The 21467-nt window shown below is 43.3% G+C and overlaps 1 protein-coding gene across 3 annotated transcripts in view; it reads left to right on the top strand.

Annotated features, from left to right (window-relative positions):
* Positions 1–21467, top strand: part of UBE4B (ubiquitination factor E4B) — a 149487-nt gene that overhangs the window by 71888 nt on the left and 56132 nt on the right. Inside the window, exons 6-11 of one of the 3 annotated variants that reach the window (XM_019010842.4) lie at positions 1852–2080; positions 2533–2919; positions 3558–3710; positions 13778–13919; positions 15827–15927; positions 18285–18399. In XM_019010842.4, coding sequence (XP_018866387.3) covers positions 1852–2080; positions 2533–2919; positions 3558–3710; positions 13778–13919; positions 15827–15927; positions 18285–18399 — 1127 coding nt within the window. The remainder of the gene's footprint in view (positions 1–1851; positions 2081–2532; positions 2920–3557; positions 3711–13777; positions 13920–15826; positions 15928–18284; positions 18400–21467) is intronic. The other 2 variants (XM_019010846.4, XM_019010852.4) reach the window with 2 other exon arrangements.

Raw genomic sequence — 21467 nt, 5'->3', positions numbered from 1 at the left:
CTGGCACCAGGCTGCAGTGCAGTGGCGCAGTCTTGGCTCACTGCAACTCCCACCTCCTGGGTTCAAGCGATTCTCCAGCCTCAGCCTCCCGAGTTGGGATTACAGGCATGCGCCACCACACCCAGCTAATTTTTGTATTTTTAGTAGAGACAGGGTTTCACCATGTTGGCCAGGACGGTCTCGATCTCCTGATCTTGTGATCCACCCACCTTGGCCTCCCAAAGTGCTGGGATTACAGGCATGAGCCACCGTGCCTGGCCTAATTTTTGTAGTTTTAGTAGAGACAGGATTTCACCATGTTGGCCAGGATGGTCTCGATCTCTTGACCTCGTGATCCGCCTGCCTTGGCCTCCCAAAGTGCTGGGATTACAGGCTTGAGCCACTGAGCCTGGCCTTACCTCCTCTTATGAAGTATAGATATAGTGGGTGGTCTCCAGGGATCCTGAGAGAAGTGTTCTGTATGAGCTATACCTGCTTTAAGTGCCTGTGAAGCCATGTATAGACGGTGGAATTGGTCTGTTTGGTTAAATTGCTTAGCAAGATAGAACATAATGACATTTTGCTGTGTTTCTGATATTCCAGTTTAAGAGGCCAAGCTTGTAACAAAATAATAAAACTCTTAGCAAGATATCAGCATCATAGGGCACCATCCTTTTTCTTTACAGTAGTCATTTGGAACGCAGAAGAGGTATGGGAGGTGTGCTTTAGTGGTTTTTTTGGCCTATCACTGGAATGTAACTTCCCTCATGGTAGGGATTTTTGTCTGTTTTACTCACTGATGTATCCCTAGAAGGATATCTTGCACAAAATAGTCCCTCAATAGATAGATTTTAAATGGATGCGTGAATATCAAGGAGATCGCCTTTCTCTTTTCTATGCTGCCTATCTTCTGAGGAGGGAAAAAAAAAAGTCCTTTGTATTTCTGGAGGATGGATAAGACTATTTCTGATTTTACTTATAAACTCTGCTAATGGAGCAGACCATGTATTTGAAACTCTGCTACTTGTTATTCTTATTATAAATCTTAAGATTCTCTGTCTTACACATGTAAGTGGCAAATCTGTCTTACACATATAAGTGGCAATTTTAAATAACCAAATCAGATAAAATTTCCATGAGTTAAAACCTTTGTTAAAACAAGTGTCTTACACATGTTAAGTGGCAAATCTGTCTTACACATGTAAGTGGCAATTTTAAATAACCAAATCAGATAAAATTTCCATGAGTTAAAACTTTTGTTTAGTGGTATTTAAAATGTATCTAAAGACCAACAGTAAATCAACTGGGAGCTGCAAAGAATAAGAAGGAAGCTAGAATGTAGCATTTGCTCCTGAAAGCCACATGGTGACTAGATGTTGGACCCTTCATAAAATCTTTTGAACCTTGGACTTAATAGTTTTATTACTATCTATAAAACATATCTAGACTAAGAAATATTAACCCAGTTGCATTTGTAGTATAATAAAGTAACCTCTATAGTTGGGAGTAGCTTCTTTTTACAATTAATATACATCAGCGGTAACTCTCAATGACTGTACCCCAACTTTCTTTTTAATAAACTTTTAATTTTGGAATAGTTTCAGTTAGTGCAGGGAGTTCCTATATATACTTTACCCAGTTTCCCCTGACGTTAATATCTTATATAACCATGGTACATTTGTCAAAACTAAGAAATTACTACTAACTAAACACAAGGCTTTATTTAGGTTTTCCACTAATATCCTTTTACCATTCCAGAATCTAATCCAGGATACTGCATCGAACCATTCGGGGTCAGCTGGCTTATTCAAGGGCTGTGTAACCTGTGTTCGAACTGTGTGTAACCTGTTCTTTATTCTGCCTTTCCAACAGTGTTCTCCGATTTTAAGGACTTGATTGGCCAGATTTTAATGGAAGTGCTAATGATGTCCACTCAGACCAGAGATGAAAACCCATTTGCCAGTCTGACAGCCACATCACAGCCAATTGCTGCAGCAGCACGGTCACCAGACAGAAATCTCTTGCTAAACACTGGCTCCAATCCAGGAACAAGCCCCATGTTCTGCAGCGTGGGTTCCTTTGGTGCCAGCTCTTTGTCTAGGTCAGTGTGGTTCTCTTTGCACATCTTACTGGTAGTAAAATAACTGTGAACTACATAGGAGAAGGGAATGTTTGTTGACAGTGTTAATCAGTGTCATACAGGGTATGGCATATATCATATTTGGGGAGGTGGATTTAGTCATTGGAAGTGGAATTCTCTTTTCTAGATTATTATTTTTTGGCTCTCTGTGGTTAAGATATTGCTAGATGAAATTTTAGAAGCAGTTGGCTGTGTATACTACATCATTCTTCGAATGGGGACTTTATCGTCTTGTAAGTATAGCCTCTAGATCAATAGAGCAATTAGATTATAATTATTTAGATGTTTATCTGCTAGATATACTTGAACTGAAATGATTCTCCTTTAAAAGCTTGATATTTTCTGTTTTAGTTAGTTATCTCAAGTTTTTCTTTGATTTTTCTCTTCTTTCCTCCCTTTCTCAACTAATTTAGCCTCTATGAAAGTAGTCCGGCTCCCACTCCCAGTTTCTGGAGCTCTGTTCCCGTGATGGGCCCGTCTCTTGCCTCACCTTCCCGTGCAGCCAGCCAGTTGGCTGTGCCTTCCACTCCCCTCAGTCCTCACAGTGCAGCCTCTGGAACTGCTGCGGGAAGCCAGCCTTCATCCCCGCGGTATCGCCCCTACACTGTCACTCACCCATGGGCGTCCTCAGGCGTCTCCATTCTGTCGAGCTCCCCAAGTCCCCCTGCCCTCGCCAGTAGCCCCCAAGCAGTGCCCGCCAGCAGTTCCAGAGAGAGGCCCAGCAGCACGGGTCCACCCCTACCACCCGCCTCACCCAGTGCCGCGAGCAGACGCCCCTCCTCCCTGAGGATCTCTCCTAGGTATTTATCCCACAGGAGAGTTGCGTGTGTGTTTGCGGTGCAGGGAAAGGAGATTAACACGGTTTGGAAGAAGTGCTGTGTGACACTGACTCTGTTAAATTGTTGTTTTGGGTTATTAACCTGTGTGGCTAACTAGTTTGGTAGGCACGTACTCTGAGTCCATGCTTCTGCCAGGCTCTAATCATGCTGGAAAGTTTGGGTTGCTCTATTCTATTGTGAATCCCTTTCTTCCCTTTGAGAGTTGGGGCACACAGGAACCCTTTTTGGCCTTTTGTCCTGTTGCCAGTGGTAGTTGAAATGCTATCAGACCAAGCAGGTGTGGGAGCAAATCTGGGCCTGGTGTTTTTTACTTCTGGTGAGTGGGGTGGGTCGGTTCATGTCCTGATGTGTTGAGTTTTAGTTATATGTAAGTTCAGTCTCTTAGAAGGAAGCAATATCAGAATTCCACTAATCCAGTGGCCCCTTCTCTCAAATGTACCTGTATGTGTTTCTATAATTTAGGTGAATTATGTTTCTGCATGTCAGTGGCCGAAAGTTTTAGTGTATGGTTTATTTAAAAGGACAGCAGTTGCAAAAGCTTCTCCCCGTCTTGTTTTTTCTTTGTTCTCTGATGGCCTTTTTTGCTTTTGTTGTGGTAGTATGTACGACAATCCTTTCTCCTTCCTCTTCCTCGCACTTTCTGGGGACAGTAGTGATGAAGAAGATGAAGAAGAAGATGATGATGATGGTGATGGTGATGATGAAGGTGGTGGTGGTGGTGATGATTTTTCTTGTGTCCAGTTTGGGTCCAGGTATCAGAGGAATGGAGTCTTACCCCTGCATGTGCATAGATGCTTAGGAACTAACTTCTATAAGCTCTAACAAGGGGCGTGCTTTGAATCCAGGCAGGATAGGGTCAAATGAGGTGGGCTCCAGAGTATATTGATGTGTTCAGACCTTCTCATGGGATAAAGTAGCACATAGGAGAATTTTCTTTTTTTCTTTCTTTCTTTTTTTCTTTTTCTTTTTTTTTTTTTGAGGCAGAGTTCTGCTCTTGTTACCCAGGCTGGAGTGCAATGGTGCAATCTCGGCTCACTGCAACTTCCTCCTCCTGGGTTCAAGTGATTCTCCTGCCTCAGACTCCCAAGTAGCTGGGATTACAGGCACCCGCCACCATGCCCGGCTAATTTTTGTATTTTTAGTAGAGACAGGGTTTTGCCAGGTTGGCCAGGCTGGTCTCGAACTCCTGACCTCAAGGGATCTGCCCGTCTCGGCCTCCCAAAATGTTGGGATTACAGGAGTGAGTCACTGTGTCTGGCCGCAGAATTTTCAGAGTTGTCGCCTGGCAAGTTTGGAGGAAAACTTTATGTATAATCATTTTTCAAAAGCATGAAAACAGATTAAAGATCAGTCATCAAGTTTATCCGCCTTTAGATCTAAAATGAGGGACCCTTCATTTATCTATTGCGAGAATGTTATTGTGAACTACCAGATGTGACAACTTGTACTCTCTGAGGCATGTTTTCTTAAGTACAGTTGCATGAATTGCTGCTATTTAGTAACGGGAGAGGGGCTGGGATTTGGGGAAGGTGTGTGTGTGTGTGTGTGTGTGTGTGTGTGTGTGTGTGCGCGCGCGCTCCCTTCCCACCCCCTCCCAGCCTCCACCGCCCCCCCGTTCACCCCCATTGAGCTCAGTCTGAGCAATCCATCGAAGAACATATGAGGTCATACCATCTGGCATAACTGTGACTTTGCTTTCATGTCTAGCCTTAAATTTCTCTTAGCACCTCCTGGACCTCAGTGAAGCCAGACCCCATTTGTTTAAAGAGCCTTTGAAATGACCGCAGAGGCTGAAACATAGTTCCGGATGTTGCTGAATGTTTACCCCTGGAAACCGAGCGAAAAGCACTACTTGGGTTGTGTAGGTGACTTTGAGCAAGAGAATATAATAGCACCTTCTTTCTAATCCTCTGACTCATTGTCTTACAATTTTGCTCTTAAATTGAAGTTTCCTGTGGACTGAGTTGGTGTTTGTGCCCAGCACTGTTGAAAAATAACTCCAGGCTATAAATAGAGACTGCAGTAGGAGTTAGGTACACTTCATTCAATTCGATGGTGTTCAGAAGAATCATTAGAGAATATATAAAGAGACAGAGGAATGTTGATGCAAGGTTGAATATTGATTCAGGAAGGTTGATATTTGTATTACGTTGAACATTTTATCACCATTTCTCAAGTAAATTTCCCAAAGGTGAAAGTGTCTTTTTCACGTAGATAAAATCCTATTGCATGATTATAGTAATAAAGCAGGCATCCTTCCTAGGAATCAGTTTCCACATGGTAAAAGTGCTGTGTTATCTGTTTTACTGTAAATTTTCTGTGGGAGAAATTCTCTCTCCCTGGCCTATTTAGTTGTGACTTTCTCTAACAACCGATCAGATTGTGTGCTGCTTTTACTAATACCTCTCTTTCTGGACTTCTAACACCCCAGCCTTGCCTCAGATCTAAATTCTCTCCCTACTAGGAGGAATAAAATGTACCAAGTGTATAAAAATAGCTGCAAGTACTCATGGAGCATTGTGCGCCAGATGTGGTGTCAGCTCTGTCCATGTATCAGCCCCTTTAATCCTCGCTGTAGCCTGCTGTGAGGAAGTGGCGGGGGGAACGGGCGGGGCCGGGGGGACAGACAAAAGGGTCAAAATCATAGAAATGCATTCAGACTTGAGCATCCTGAATCCAGACTCATGTTCACCACCGCACCGTGCTGCCACCCACTTTTCCATTTCTGCCCAAATAGGTCTTGTTTGTTCTTGTTCCTTACTACTGTTTTTGCTGCCGAGAGTCTGTGCATCTACTCGGTTCCTTTGGCAGGGAAGTGCCAGCATTTCACTCCTTAATTACAAAATACCATCCCAGTCGGTTGATATGTCCCTTGTTGGCCGTTACAGTGAACTGTGATCATCCAGATTTTGGCAGCTTATAGGTTCTTAGTTGATATAAAAAAGAATGCCAAAGCATGGGTAAAAATACATGACATAACTATGTAAACAAGTAGAAGAACTTAGGGTTCTTCTAAGTAGGGTCAGAGCCAAGATGAGCTAGCAAAAAACTTGTTACTTTTTTTTTTTTTTTTTTTTTTTTTTGAGACGGAGTCTTGCTTTATCACCCAAGCTGGAGTGCAGTGGAGCGATCTCGGCTCACTGCAACCTCCACCTCCTGGGTTTAAGCAATTCTCGTGCCTCAGCCCCCCAAGTAGCTGGGATTACAGGTGCATGCCACCATACCTGGCTAATTTTTGTATTTTTGGCAGAGACAGGGTTTCACCATGTTGGCCAGGGTGGTCTCAAACTCCACACCTCAGGTGATCTGCCCACCTCAGCCTCCCAAATTGCTGGGATTACAGGCGTGAGCCACTGCGTCCAGCCAAAACCTTGTTACTTTGAGCAGTCAGCAAAGAAATAGTATTTTATCCTTCCCCCTTTCTCATTGATCTTCCCAGAATTTTTTTACTCTGAAGTAAGCAATTTTAACACTCACTTCTTGCCTGGTAAGACTAATGTCATAGAAGAAAGAATCATCAGGGGTTGGATCGCTCTCTCCATCTGCTGGCCCAGTGGATTCGATGTCTTACAAATCTTTTTGGAAGTAGTTGGGACATACATTTATATGTTAAGTATTTATAGGGGTGATGACAAGGATTAATTTTAAAAAGGTAAAACATTCCTTCTGTAATGTTTTGCAGACTTCTGAGAAAAGAACTGTTTGAGATATAAAGAACTGCTTTTTGCGGGAGTGGCATAAGTGAGTGAAGTGAGAATTACCGTGTGTGAAAAGATAACTGTTGGGTGGTGGGCTTAATGCATGGGTGATGAAATAATCTGTACAGCAAACCTCCTGTAACAGACCTTCATATGTACCCCCAAACCTAAAAGTTAATAAAAATCAATAAATCAATAAATAAAAGCTGGAAGTTGATCTGAAAAAAAAAATTACCCCGTGATAAAGGTACCGTAGAAGTTATCCGGAGGAAAATGTTTCTTATTGTTTCCTAGGAAGTTGATGACTAGAAAGAAATTTGGTGGTTTTGTGTTTGTTTTTTAACTGTAGATGTTTCAGTGAAGGAGGTCAAATCTTGAATGTCACAAGCCTTATATGAGTAGAGAAAGGGAAAATTAGTGAATAGTGAAAAACGTTGACATTCACTCTCCTGTTTTTGCTGATTGTCACTGCTTGGGGTTGAAACATAGGAACAGTGGAAAAGAAATCCTTCTGGCTGGGCACAGTGGCAAGCACAGGTAATCCTATCACTTTGGAGGCCGAGGTGGGAGGCTTGTCTGAGCCCACGAGTTAGAGGCTGCAGTGAGTCGTGATCATGCCACTGCACTCCAGCCTGGGTGATAGAGTGAAACCCTGTCCCTCTCTTCTCTCTGTCTCTCTCTGTCTCTCTCTGTCTCTCTCTGTCTCTCTCTCTCTCTCTCTCTCACACACACACACACACACACACACACACACACACACACATACACGGTCTTTCCACCATATCTATCCCTAAGATCCCCCAGTGATTTCCCTTCTCACACAGAGTAAAATCCAAAGCCTCTGACCATGGTCTACAAGGCCCTGCATCTCACATACACTCCACATACTACACACACACACACCACACGCTACACACACACACCCACACCGAGCACACATGCACATACGTGCCCCATTCTAACTTAATCTCCCTCTACTTGTCTACTTCCCCTAACTCATATACTGGACTCCTGTTCTTTGCACATAATACTCCCTCCTGCCTTAGGCCTTTGTACTTGTTTCTCCCCTTCGGACCACTCTCCCCACTAGACAGCTGTATGGCCGGCTCCCTCACTCTCCTCAGGTCTATCAGAGGGTGGCCACTGACCTCATTGTCTCAAACATTATATAGAACACACATGCACCCACGCACGCACACCATCGTTCTTCATCTGCCTGGTTCCGTGCACTATTCCAGGACCTACAGCAGTGCCTAGAACACAGAACATCCATTAGCAACGTTTGTTTAATGAATTTATAGTGCCTAAACCTGCACAACTCTGACTTTGCCTTGCTATTAGAAAATGCAAGGCCAGGCGCCGTGGCTCACACCTGTAATCCCAGCACTTTGAGAGGCCGAGGTGGGCGGATCACTTGAGGTCAGGAGTTCAAGACGAGCCTGGCCAACATGGCGAAACCTCTTCTTTACTAAAAATACAAAAATTAGCTAGGCATGATGGCATGTGCCTATAATCCCAGCTACTAGAGAGGCTGAGGCAGGAGAATCACTTGAATCTGGGAGGCAGAGGTTGCAGTGAGCCAAGATCACACCACTGCACTCCAGCCTGGGCAACACAGCAAGACTCTGTCTCAAAAAAAAAAAAAAAAAAAAAGAAAGAAAGAAAATGCAAATTCCAAAGGCTGCATTTGAGAAGTCAGTAAATGGGAGGGTAATTATAGAAGAAACTGAAACAGAGTCGCTTTAAGAGCAAGTTTTATTAGTGCATTTAAAATGGGATTCAGTCTGCACAGATCTGATGCACGTGTAATCCCTAGGCACATTTACATTGTGTTTTCAGAAGGATGCAGCTCTGTTTCTATTATGTGAAGTAATTACTTGGTTACATTGGACTGCTAATGTAGTTATCAGAAAATGGTTTGCATATTCTCCCAGAGGGAGGTATAATTTTCTAGATGCTCTTAGGACTTAAATATGACATATTTCCAAGATTTTAGGATGTCACAGTTGTAAAAGCATCATGAATTTTGTACAGCTGAGGGAAAATATTAAATACTACTTTAAATATTTAGAAATATTTCTGTTTTGTTTTGTTTTGTTTTAGACGGAGTCTCGCTCTGTCTCCCAGGCTGGAGTGCAGTGGCGTGATCTCAGCTCACTGTAACCTCCATCTCCCAGGTTCAAGTGATTCACCTGCCTCAGCCTCCCAAGTAGCTGGGATTACAGGCACCCGCCGCCATGCCTGGCTAATTTTTGTATTTTTAGTAGAGACAGGGTTTTATCACATTGGCCAGGCTGGTCTTGCACGCCTGACCTCAAGTGATCTGCCCCCCTCAGCCTCCCAAAGTGTGGAAATATTTCTCCATAGCATAAATTTATGCATGTACTATATTCCGCTTTCTCCTTCAGTATCACACTCAAAATTTGAATCTACCTCTTTCAGTTTGAATCTAAAAATTCTTGTAAATCAGTTTTTGACCATTGACACTTATGCTTGTATTAGTGATACTGGCCACTTTTCTTACTTGTGATCATGATTTACTCTGGCACCTTTAGGATTAATATTATAATTTTGAAACATATTGACAAATACTGAGGTTGATGCTACATTTCCTGTTTGGTTAAAGCTTTGTTTCACTCCCCCCATCTGCCGCCTTGCAAGTCAGCTTGTTTGGTGCCTGGCTGGTGATCACTGTGTTAGTCCATTTGCATTGCCATACAGAAAGGGTAATTTATAACGAAAAGAGGTTTAATTGGCTCACGGTACCTCAGGCTGTCCAAGAAGCATGACACCAGCATCTGCTTCTTGTGAGGGCCTCAGAAAGCTTCCAGTCATGGCAGGAGGTGAAAGGGGAGCAGGCAGGTCACATGGCGAGAGCAGGAGCAACAGAGAGGAGGAGGATGTCCCAGACTCTTTTAAACAACCAGATCTCACGTGAACTCACTGAGTGAGAACTCACTCATCACCAAGGGGATGGTGCTAAGGCATTGGTGAGGGATCTGCCCCCGTGATCCAGTCACCTCCCACTAGGCCCCTGCTCCAACACTGGGGACTGCATTTCAACGTGAGATTTGGACAAACATCCCAACCATATCAATCACCAAAACACACTGAGCTCTTTTAGCTTTGAACATTCTCTCATATATCCTGAGTGCCTTTCCTTGCATTGCCTGGCACAAGAAAAGCAATCGTCTACATAGTCTTCTACATACATTGTCACTTTTCATGTGTGAGTGCACGGTTTGTGAAAATATTTCAAGTGGCAGTGAGGGTTTCAAATTTAAGTTAAAATGAAGTCGGATGTATTGCTAGGAATGGGAGTAATTTCAGTGGCAGTTGCAAGAGCCAACGCCACCTAAGCCTGCTGAGTTCACATGCACGCTCACATGCTGGCTGGGGGTGCTGCATCAGACTGAGGCCTGGCAGCTGGCAAGGACCTATTGACATCGAACATAAGATGCTTTTCGGCCGGACGCAGTGGCTCACGCCTGTAATCCTAGCCCTTTGGGAGGCCGAAATGGGTGGATCATGAGGTCAGGAGATCGAGATCATCCTGGCCAACATGGTGAAACCCCGTCTCTACTAAAAATACAAAAATTAGCCAGGCATGGTGGCGTGCGCCTGTAGTCCCAGCTGCTCAGGAGGCTGAGGCAGGAGAATCGCTTGAACCTGGGATGCAGAGGTTGCAGTGAGCCAAGATCGTGCCACTGCACTCCAGCCTGGGTGACAGAGCGAGACTCCGTCTCAAAAAAGATGCGTTTCTTCCCAGAAATGTAAAGATGTGAGAAAAATGGGGCTTATTATCAAGAAATAGAGTTTCATATTTTCATTTTAAACATGAAGAAGATCTATTTTCATTGTCATCTGCAAGAGCTGTTCATAGGAAAATTACCCTCAATTGTGTGTAGGTACAAGCCTGTTTTAGCAAAGTTCATCCTTGCAAAGTGCAGTGAATATAGTCACTGAGTTATGAATGTTAGCAGCAGAGGAGGGATCACAGGTCTTGAAACTAACTAAAATTGCTACAAGCAAAGATAGATATTTATTTTTTCCTTTCAGGGGGTTCCCTGCACTTCTCTCATTGGTTGATGGCTTTTTCTGTTTGTTCTAGTGTGTGTTTTTCCTGTGCTTTATTACAGTACTCACTTTTCAGTTATCAAGCCAGTCAGCAGATACCAGATCCTGCCATTAATTAATAAAGTATACCAAAAAATTAGTTGCTATAAAGACACAATAATTGGCCAGGTGCTGTGGCTCACACCTGTAATCCCAGCACTTTGTGAGGCTGAGGCAGATGGATCATTTGAGGTCAGGAGTTTGAGACTATCCCAGCCAACATGGTAAAACACTGTCTCTACTAAAAATACAAAAATTAGCTGTACATGGTGGCGAGCGCCTGTAGTCCCAGCTACTTGGGAGGCTGAGGCACAAGAATTGCTTGAACCCAGAAGGCGGAGTTTGCACTGAGCAGAGATCACACCACTGCTCTCCAACCTGGATGACAGAGCGAGACTCCATCTCAAAAAAAAAGACACAATAATTAATTGCCTTTGTTTGTTAAGGGATCCCACACAGACCTGCCCGGCCTTGCCATGACTCTGGCGAGGGCTTTGTAGGTGGCTTAGTTACCTACTCAGTCAGCAGGGAGTTGGCTGCCTTGTTCCTTTGACTGCTTCTCAGCCTCATTGTCTCCCTTTGCTTTCACCTGTCAGGCCTATGTTATAGGTTGTTGGAGTTCAAATTTACTAGACTCTGGGCTGAACGCCTTGAATTTCAAAGTAGCATTGTTTTCTCCTTCTTACTGAAATACTTTAATACCATACTTTTTTTTTTTTTTTTTTTTTAATAGCAGGCCAGGCTGGTCTCGAACTCCTGACCTCAAGTGATCTGCCCGCCTTGGCCTCCCAAAAGTGCTGGGATTACAGGCATGAGCCACCGTGCCCAGCCAATATCATAGTCGCTCTCTTGCCCAGGCTGGAGTGCAGTGGTGTGATCTCAGCTCACAGCAGCCTCTGCCTCCCAGGATTTAAGATATTCTCCTGCCTCAGCCTCCCAAGTAGCTGGGATTACAGGCACACGCCACCATGCCTGGCTAATTTTTTTGTATTTTTAGTAGAGATAGGGTTTCACCATGTTGGTCAGGCTGGTCTCCAACTCCTATACCTCAAGTGATCCACCTACCTTAGCCTCCCAAAGTGCTGGATTACAGGTATGAGCCACCGCGCTTGGCCAATATCATACCTTTATTCCAAGGTCAGTTATGTGTAGTTTTCCAAAAGTCTAAGGACAATGATGTCCATACAGACATGTGTCCCTTAACGAGAGGGATACATTCTGAGAAATGGATCGTTAGGCAGATTGGTCATTGTGTGAACATCATAGAGTATACTTACACAACCTAGATCATACAGCCTACTACACACCAAGGCTATGTGATACATAGCCTGTTTCTCTTAGGCTACAAACCTGTACTGCATGTTAGTGTACTGAACACTCTAGGCAATTAGATGATTATGCCAATTATGGTGCGTATTTGTGTATCTAAACATGTCTAAACATAGAAAAGATACAGTAAAAATATGGCATTATAACCTTGTGGGACCACTAGGGTATATTTGGTCCATCATAGAGTGAAATGTTGTTATGTGGCGCATGTGTTACAAATGTGTTCCAGAATTAGTTATGCATATCTATCTGTCTGTAAAACATGTCAATTCCTCTTGGTCCTGTTAGTTTCTAGACATTAATTATGTGTCCTGGGTTGAAGTAGGGATGTGTCTCTCACATTCCTGATGTTTCCATACTTTTTTTCTTTTATTTTAGGACAGCGTCTCTCTCTGTCGCCCAGGCAGGAGTGCAGTGGCATGATCTTGGATCACTGCAACAACCTCCTCCCATAGTCAAGTGATTCTTGTGCCTCAGCCTCCTGAGTGGCTGGGATTACAGACGTGTGCCACCACGCCCAACAAATTTTTGTATTTTTAGTAGAAACAGGATTTTGCCCTGTTGGTCAGGCTGGTCTTGAACTCCTGGCCTCAAGTGATCCACCTGCCTTGGTCTACGAAAGTGCTGGGATTATAGGCATGAGCCACCATACCCGGCCATATTACCATCCTTTATCATCTTCTGTATGTAGCTTTTTTGCCAAGTTTATGTTTTCTCATTTTCTTCATTTCAGTACTCCTTACTTTTTCCTGTGGTAATTAATCCATATGTGTCTTTTATGTATATCAAATCCGTTTGTGAGTTAAACACCAGATTTGTTATGTGGCCTGTCAATGGTTGATTTTAACTTTGTTTAATGTCCTAAAATTTAACTCTTGTGCTTATGTTTGGTTTTTATCTCAGAGGATAGTTACTACTAACATAACAGTGCTTCACAGTATAGACTGCTGATATTTTATATAGCACCTCCACATTATTTCATTAAAACCCCACTGCAAAAGAGATGGAGGTTCTAGGTTCAGGTGTAACAAGTAAGCAGTGGGGTTGAGACTAGAACCCACGTCTGGTTACTGCCAGTACAATATTTTTGTTTTGTCTTTTACTATACTACTTTACCTTTTTCACTGATAGTTTTGGAGTTTTTATGTTGATAGCAAATATGTTCATGTCTCCTCCTAACTGGAGAGTTTCTTAACCTTTGGTTCTATTGCCAAATGTTAGATGAGGGCTTTTGAGATCCACAGTAAAAGTCACAAAAATGAGGGCTATTTTGTCAGTCCCTTATAACTTCTCCCCCAAAGAGTTTGATTAGAGCAGTAGCATAGTCTGGCTTTAACCTACAGGTCTCTGAGTGATGCCATTCTTTTTGGTTAAAGTGCCTGTGATGTCCCTTCCAATGCTTAACACTTGGTACCAGTTCTTAGTGCTTCTGGTTTTACAAGTTGCCACCTGCAGTAAGAAGCAGCCCTTCTTAGGTCCCTGAAGTGTTACCAAAAGTTACTATTGTTGGCTTTGGAGCAGGTGAAACAAGCAGTCAGGGTGGATCTTGGCCGCATGGGTGTTTGTGCTTTGTTATGTGTACAGGGATCCTAACAGGCTTTCTGCTGCAGAAATGCAAACTCTGCCAAAAATAATCAAGAGATAAGAATCAGAATTTCTTTTTGTCTTCTCTGAAGTTTGGGAGCCTCTGGTGGAGCAAGTAATTGGGATTCCTACAGTGACCATTTCACCATTGAAACCTGCAAAGAGACAGATATGCTGAACTACCTCATCGAGTGTTTCGACCGAGTTGGAATAGAGGAAAAAAAAGCACCAAAGGTAATATGAAATGGATTAACTTAAAAAAAAAAAAAAAAGCCTAGTTATTTGTTTGATTATCCCCACCCCTGGAGCATTCATTCATTTATTCAATCAGTAAAGCAATTATCGAGCATTTGCCATGTGCCAGGCACAGTACTAGGAACTTAGGATGTGCCGATGAACAAAACAGAGATCCCTGCCCTTGTGGAACTCACATTCTAGTAGAGACAGAGCCAAGGTTTGAACCTAGATGGCCTGGCTTCAGAGTCCTCTCTTGACCACACTATAGTTCGGTACCGCCAGTGACTCATATGGCCCTGATAATTCTACTGGTTTGTTGTAATAACCAACATTATAGAGCCTCTGTAGATTGCCAAGGACTGTGCCAGGTAGACATTAGCTTGTATCCTCAGTTGCTCTGTTAGTGCAGTGGAACCCGGTATAACATAGGCATTCTTTTTTCAACGTATGACTAAGCAAATGACTCTCAGAGAGATTAAGTACTTGTCCAGAATCACGTAAATAATAAGTTGCAAGGCTGGGCTTAAACTCAGTAAGCTACCCTTTTCCCATCACTTCTCTTGACTGGCTTCATTGTTTTCTCATTTTATTCCTATTTCATTTTCTGATTTTAGTTTTACGTTAGAAACGAACCTCGTCGCCCACTGGTTAGTTTCATATTTGTAAAGGGCCTTCTTTGGGCTTTGTTGTACTTAGCCTTAGCGGAAGCGAAATGAGTGGGCATGTCTCCAAGGTTTTTTGTTTTTTTGTTTTTTGAGATGGAGTCTCGTTCTCTCACCCAGGCTGGAGTGCAGTGGCGCTATCTCAGCTCACTGCAACCTCCACCTCCTAGGTTCAAGCAATTCTCCTGCCTCAGCCTCCTGAGTAGCTGGGATTACAGGCACCTGCCACCACACCCAGCTAATTTTTTTTTTTTTCTTTTGAGATGGAGTTTCACTCTTGTTGCCCAGGCTGGAGTACAATGGCACAATCTTGGCTCACCGCAGCCTCTGCCTCCCGGGTTCAAGTGATTCTCCTGCCTCAGCCTCCCGAGTAGCTGAGATTACAGGCATGAGCCACCATGCCTGGCTAATTTTGTATTTTTAGTAGAGATGGGGTTTCTCCATATTAGTCAGGCTGGTCTCTAACTCCCGACCTCATGTGATCTGCCCACCTTGGCCTCCCAAAGTGCTGGGATTACAAGTGTGAACCACCGCACCTGGCACACCCAGCTAATTTTTATTTTTTTTTAGTGGAGATGGGGTTTCACCATGTTGGCCAGGCTGGTCTTTTTTTTTTTTTTTTTTTTTTTTTGAGCTGGAGTCTCACTCTGTCGCCAGGCTGGAGTGCAGTGGCGCAATCTCGGCTCACTGCAATCTCTGCCTCCTGGGTTCAAGTGATTCCCCTGCCTCAGCCTCCCGAGTAGCTGGGACTATAGGAGTGCACCACCATGTCTGGCTAATTTTTTGTCTTTTAGTAGAGACGGGGTTTCACCATGTTGGCCAGGATGGCGTCGATCTCCTGACCTTGTGATCTGCCCTTCTTGGCCTCCCAAAGTGCTGAGATTACAGGCATGAGCCACCGCGCCCGGCCCAGGCTAGTCTTAAACTTCTGACCTCAAGTGATTTGCTTGCCTTGGCCTCCCAGAGTGCTGGAATTACAGGTGTGAGCCACCGTGCCTGGACTCCAAGGTTCTTAAGTATAAGTTTGGTCACCTCAAACTTACACTTCTTTCTTCTCTGACATCAGTTTCTGCAGAGGCAGTACACTTGGAAGGCACAGTTACTGTAGCTCGTTCACTAAGAATAAAGGAAGAGGAAAGCACGCTGTTTACTGATGGTCCATCCCTTTTAACTCTTGTTTTTAACAGCATGGAATTGTATTGTTTGTTTCTTGTCGTCCTCACTTCCACCTTTCCTTTTCAGATGTGCAGCCAGCCAGCAGTCAGCCAGCTTCTGAGCAACATCCGCTCACAGTGCATATCCCATACTGCTTTAGTACTACAAGGCTCCCTAACACAGCCCAGGTATGAAGACCCGTGACGTGCTTGACATTAGCAGGCAGAGAGCCCTAGCCATCAGTGGACATCAGGCTCTCTGGCCATTCTTGCACCACCTTAGATAACTCCCTTCCTCACCTGTAAAATGAAGGTCCCTTTCCTTCGCTAAAATACTATGAAAATAAACACTCCTTTCTTCCTCATCTTCTAAAGTAGTACAAAGCATATTTTAAAAAGAAGTGAGTTATATTTTAAGAATTCTGCCTGCTTTTTGAAATAGACCATTGTTGAACTATGTGGACAAGCATGGCAGAAAATTAGTAACTGACTGTACAGCAAATGCCTGAAGTTGGTGGAGGTATTTGATAAAATGTGTGGATCATCACCTTCCATGTATAACACGGTCAATTTCTGTTACTGAATAATAAACAATAGTAATGGAATGGTTAGTTTAGGAATCAACCAAAGTGCTACATTATTTGCTTCTGAGAATCCTATAAAGGTTGCAATTTTTTGTTTTTATTTTGTTTTTAAAAATTTTTTTTCTTTGCCTCTCAGTCTTCTAAAGGTAGCAAGTTTTTAAAAAGGTTGTGTATTTCATTTCTTTTATATAAAAAATATCTAAAGGAAAAAGCTTACATTTAAAAGTTTAGGCCGAGCATGGTGGCTCACGCCTGTAATCCCAGCACTTTGGGAGGCTGAGGCTGGCGGATCACCTGAGGTCAGGAGTTTGAGACTAGCCTGGCCAACATGGCAAAATTCCGTCTGTACTAAAAATACAAAAGACTTACTTAGGTGGGCATTGTGGCGCGTGCCTGTAATCCCAGCTACCTGGGAGGCTGAGGCCAGAGAATCGTTTGAACCCAGGAGGTGGAGGTTGCAGCTGAGATCGTGCCACTGCACTCCAGCCTGAGTGACAGAGCAGGACTCTGTCTCAAAAAATAAAAATTAATAAAATGATAAAAAATTAAAAGTTTACAGGCCAGGCTCATGCCTGTAATCCTATCACTTTGAGAGGCCAAGGCAGATGGATTGCCTGAGCTCAGGACTTCATGATCAGCCTGGGCAACATGGTGAAACCCTATCTCTACTAAAAATACAAAAAATTAGCTGGGCATGGTGGCACGCACCTGTAATCCCAACTACTGGGGAGGCTGAGGCACGAGAATTGCTTGAACCCGGGAGGTGGAGGTTGCAGTGAGCTGAGATCACGCCACTTCACTCCAGCCTGGGCAACAGAGCAAGACTGTCTCAAAAAATAATAATAATACTAAATAAATAAAAATTCACAAACATAACATTACATTTATTTATTCTAGGTGTTCTTATGTTATTTTGTATGCCATAACCATATGTTTTTGAAACTTTTCAAAAAGAAGGAAAATTATATACATGTACCAAAACTGTAAAAAACATTCCTTGATTAAAATTAATGAGCCCTCAGCCACTACTAATATTTTTTCCCCCAATTTAGATGAGGCATAAAGAAACATATAATACGGCCAGGCGTGGTGGCTTACATCTGTAATCCCAGCACTTTGGGAGGCCGAGGCAGGTGGATCACCTGAGGTCAGGAGTTTGGGACCAACATGGTGAAACCCCATCTCTACTAAAAATACAAAAGTTAGCCAGGCGTGGTGGCAGGCGCCTGTAGTCCCAGCTACTCGGGAGGCTGAGCAGGAGAATCGCTTGAACCCGGGAGGCGGAGGTTGCAGTGAGCCGAAATCGCGCCACCATACTCCAGCCTGGGCAACAGAGCGAGACTCCATCTCTAAAAAACAACAAACAACAACAACAAAAAACATATAATACTTCTTTTTTATTTTTATTTATTTATTTATTTATTTTTAAGAGACAGAATCTCACTCTGTTGTCTAGGCTGGAGTGCTCACTATAACCTCAAACTCCTGGGCTCAAGCAGTCCTCCTGCCTCAGCCTTCCAAGTAGCCAGGACTCCAGGCACACACCATCTTGCCCAGTTGATATTTTCATCTTTTGTAGAGACAGAGTCTTGCTGTGTTGCCCAGACTGGTCTTCAACTCCGGGCCTCAAGTGATCCTCCCACCTCGGCCTCCCAAAGTGCTGGTATTGCAGGCGTGAGCCACCGTGCCTGGCCATGCTTCCTTTTTTCAGTGCTTCATTTTTAAAGGGCTCTATGTAGGAAAAGATGAATTCTTTGAAAATTCCCATAGTGTCTCATTAAAAAGACCAAAAAGTGATTACTATTGGTAAGAAGGGTTAGCTTTCGCCTGAAACTATTTTGCAGAATATTTGGGAGATGTCAAGTTTGACTTTTGACTGGGCAGTTGTTGCTGACATGACATTTCACGTGCCTCTGTAGTGAGTTGACTTCATCACCGTCCCTAATGTTCATGGGTCCACAGGTCCTTGCAGCAGCCGTCCTTCCTAGTGCCGTATATGCTGTGTAGGAATCTCCCATATGGCTTCATTCAGGAACTGGTGAGAACCACTCACCAGGATGAAGAAGTGTTCAAGCAGGTACGGTCGTATGAGTTTGCTCTTGCAAATTTTAGCCTGAGAGCCTCTATGTCGAGGCTAATTTCTGACCATACATTGAAAGCTTTTGCCTGAATTCGAACATCCATGTGTTATTAGAGAGAAGGCCTACCCAATATTCTTTTGAGGAAATCAGATTGACAGCTGCATTGTTCAAATCATGTGCCCATTTCAACGAATCAGTCAAACATCTATCTTCTAAACAAGGTCTACACTAGGTGCTTCGGGCAATATGAAAAAAATATGTAAGGCCCCGTTCCTGATTTCAAGGAGCTTTTAAAACAAGAATACCCAGAGACGGCATAAGGCATGATGTGCATTTGCCAGATAAGTAGTGTCAAAAATTCATTCTCTGAGTTTGTAAGATTAACTTAATGACCATATTAGCTCGTTGGCAGCCTGCATGCCATATAGAATCTTTGTCTTCTTCCCACTAGGAAAGATGTCTCATATCTTCCTAATTATTTCATTTGGTATTTATACATTGTTTTGGTATCTCATTGTGTAAAGCCAGGTGAAAATGCAGATATGTAGTGCTTAAAAATAAAGCTGTGTACGTAGTCTTGAAGGTTTCTTCCAAGGTGAAACTTTGTTGTTAACATTGCTGTTTGGAGGACCTGTTTGGGAAAGTAAGCACTTTGCCTTTAGCAACTGTCACACAAGTTTTTTCCCTGATGAAAGGGCTTTTATCAAATTTTCTTACAGTTTGCTGTATCATCACTTCCTTTTTTGTGACTACAGAGAATAACAGAGGCAATAGCTATAATTGGTGTGATTCCTTTCACTCTGTTTTATACCTAAGATTATTTAAAACTGTTAATTTTAAGACCTTTGAATTCTTGGGAATTGTGTTTTCAGCAGTCTTCAAAATATTTGTAAAAGCAGCAGCCAGGATCCAAGAATAAAAATTCCAGTTAGTGTTGTGTATTCTGTCTGGAATTCACTAGCTGTTTATCTTAGGTGATGATCTTACTGACTAATGGAAATATTAATGGCAACATAGTGAGCTTTTCTTCTCTAGAAGGGTAAGTGAACTCTCAGGAAAATAAATCACTGTCGGCCGGGCGCGGTGGCTCATGCCTGTAATCTCAGCACTTTGGGAGGCTGAGGCGGATGGATCGCCTGAGGCGGATGGATTGCCTGAGGTCAGGAGTTCGAGACCAGCCTGGCCAACGTGGTGAAACCCGGTCTCTACTAAAAATGCAAAAATTAACTGGGTGTGGTGACGGGTGCCTGTAATCCCAGCTACTTGGGAGGCTGAGGTAGGAGAATTGCTTGAACCAAGGAGATGAGGTTGCAGTGAGCCGAGATTACACCACTGCATTCCAGCCTGGGTGACAGAGCAAGACTGTCTCAAAAAAAAAAAAAAAAAAAAAAATTACTGTCTTGGAAGGTTTGAGTGATGCACTATATTAAAGAGGTAATGGGTAGTAATTAGAATACTTTTCCTATTCAAGAAGATACCATTTGAGGAATCGAGTAGTTCTCTCTATATAAAATCAGCCCAGTGACCAGCTGAAAGGGGTATATTGAGCCTACTTTATTCATAAACAAACTTACACAAGAGGTTATGAAATGACCTCTGGGTGTTTTTTGTTTGTTTGTTTCCCCATCACCAGCTTTGGACAGAGAAGTCCTGCATTTTTTAAATTAAGATGAAATTCATATAACATCAAACCACTGTTGTTGTTTTGTTTTGTTTTTTGAGACGGAATTTTGCTCTTGTTGCCCAGGCCAAAGTGCAATGGCATGATCTCAGCTCACTGCAACCTCCGCCTCCCGGGTTCAGGCGATTCTCCTGCCTTAGCCTCCCAAGTAGCTGGGATTACAGGCGCCTGCCACCACACCCAGCTAATTTTTTGTATTTTTATTAGAGATGGGGTTTCACCATGTTGGCCAGACTGGTGTTGAATTCCCGATGTCAGGTGATCCACCCGCCTCAGCCGCCCAAAGTGCTGGGATTACAGGCACGAGCCAGCACACCTGGCCTCAAACCACCATTTTGAAGTGTACAATTTAGTGGCATTTACTACATTCACAGTGTTATACGACCACCACAGACCTGTTTATTCTATTAATTAATTAATTAATTTTGAGGGTGAGTCTCTCTCTGTTACCCAGGCTGGAGTGCAGTGGCGCCATCTCAGCTCACTGCAACTTCCACCTTCTGGGTTCGAGCGATTCTCCTGCCTCAGCCTCCCAAGTAGCTGGGATTATAGGTGTGTACCACCATGCCCAGCTAATTTTTGTATTTTTAGTAGAGATGAGGTTTTGTCATGTTGGCCAGGCTGGTCTTGAACTCTTGGCCTCAAGGCTGGTCTTGAACTCTTGGCCTCAAGTGGTCCGCCCACCTCGACCTCCCAAAATGCTGGGATTACAAGTGTGAACCACAGCGCCTGGCCCAGACCTGTTTGTTTTTAATCCCAGAATTCTGCTGACTTTTCAGCCACTCAGTGTTGAATACTCTTTGTCTTTTCTTATGTGCTACCATGTGTTTTATCTAGAGAGGAATGATAACTGGGATGGAGCTGTTGGACTGCAAAGCAGCATTTTACCTTTTTGTCTTGAAAGAGTGGCAAATGTGAATTATTAAATCTTTGACTGAAATATCTACCTCCTTTTAATGTTTGAGAAATGTTCACAGATAAATAAATAGCAGCTAGAATTAGGACTGGAGGTGGACACTTACAGTATTTTTAATCAGTGCTAGGAGGTATTCATTTGAAAATTAAAGAATTATTTAAAATATATAGGTCAGGCCAGGCATGGTGGCTCACGCCTGTAATCCTAGTACTTTGGGAGGCCGAGGCAGGTGGATCGCCTGAGCTCAGGAGTTCGAGACCAGGCTGGGCAACATGGCAAAACCCCATCTCTACTCAAAATACAAAAAATTAGCTGGCGCAGAAGTGCATGCCTGTAGTCCCAGCTACTTGGGAGGCTGAGGCAGGAGAATCTCTTGAACCCAAGTGATGGAGACTGCATTTAGCTGAGATCGCGCCACTGCACTCCAGCCTGTGCGACAGAGTGAAATTCTGTCTGAAAAAAAAAAA

This window comes from Gorilla gorilla, chromosome 1 (genome assembly GCF_029281585.2).
Source record: "Gorilla gorilla gorilla isolate KB3781 chromosome 1, NHGRI_mGorGor1-v2.1_pri, whole genome shotgun sequence".
In the NCBI taxonomy this organism is placed as follows: domain Eukaryota; kingdom Metazoa; phylum Chordata; class Mammalia; order Primates; family Hominidae; genus Gorilla; species Gorilla gorilla.
The sequence above is the reverse complement of the archived record's forward strand: the minus strand, read 5'-3'. Positions and strand labels throughout refer to the sequence as shown.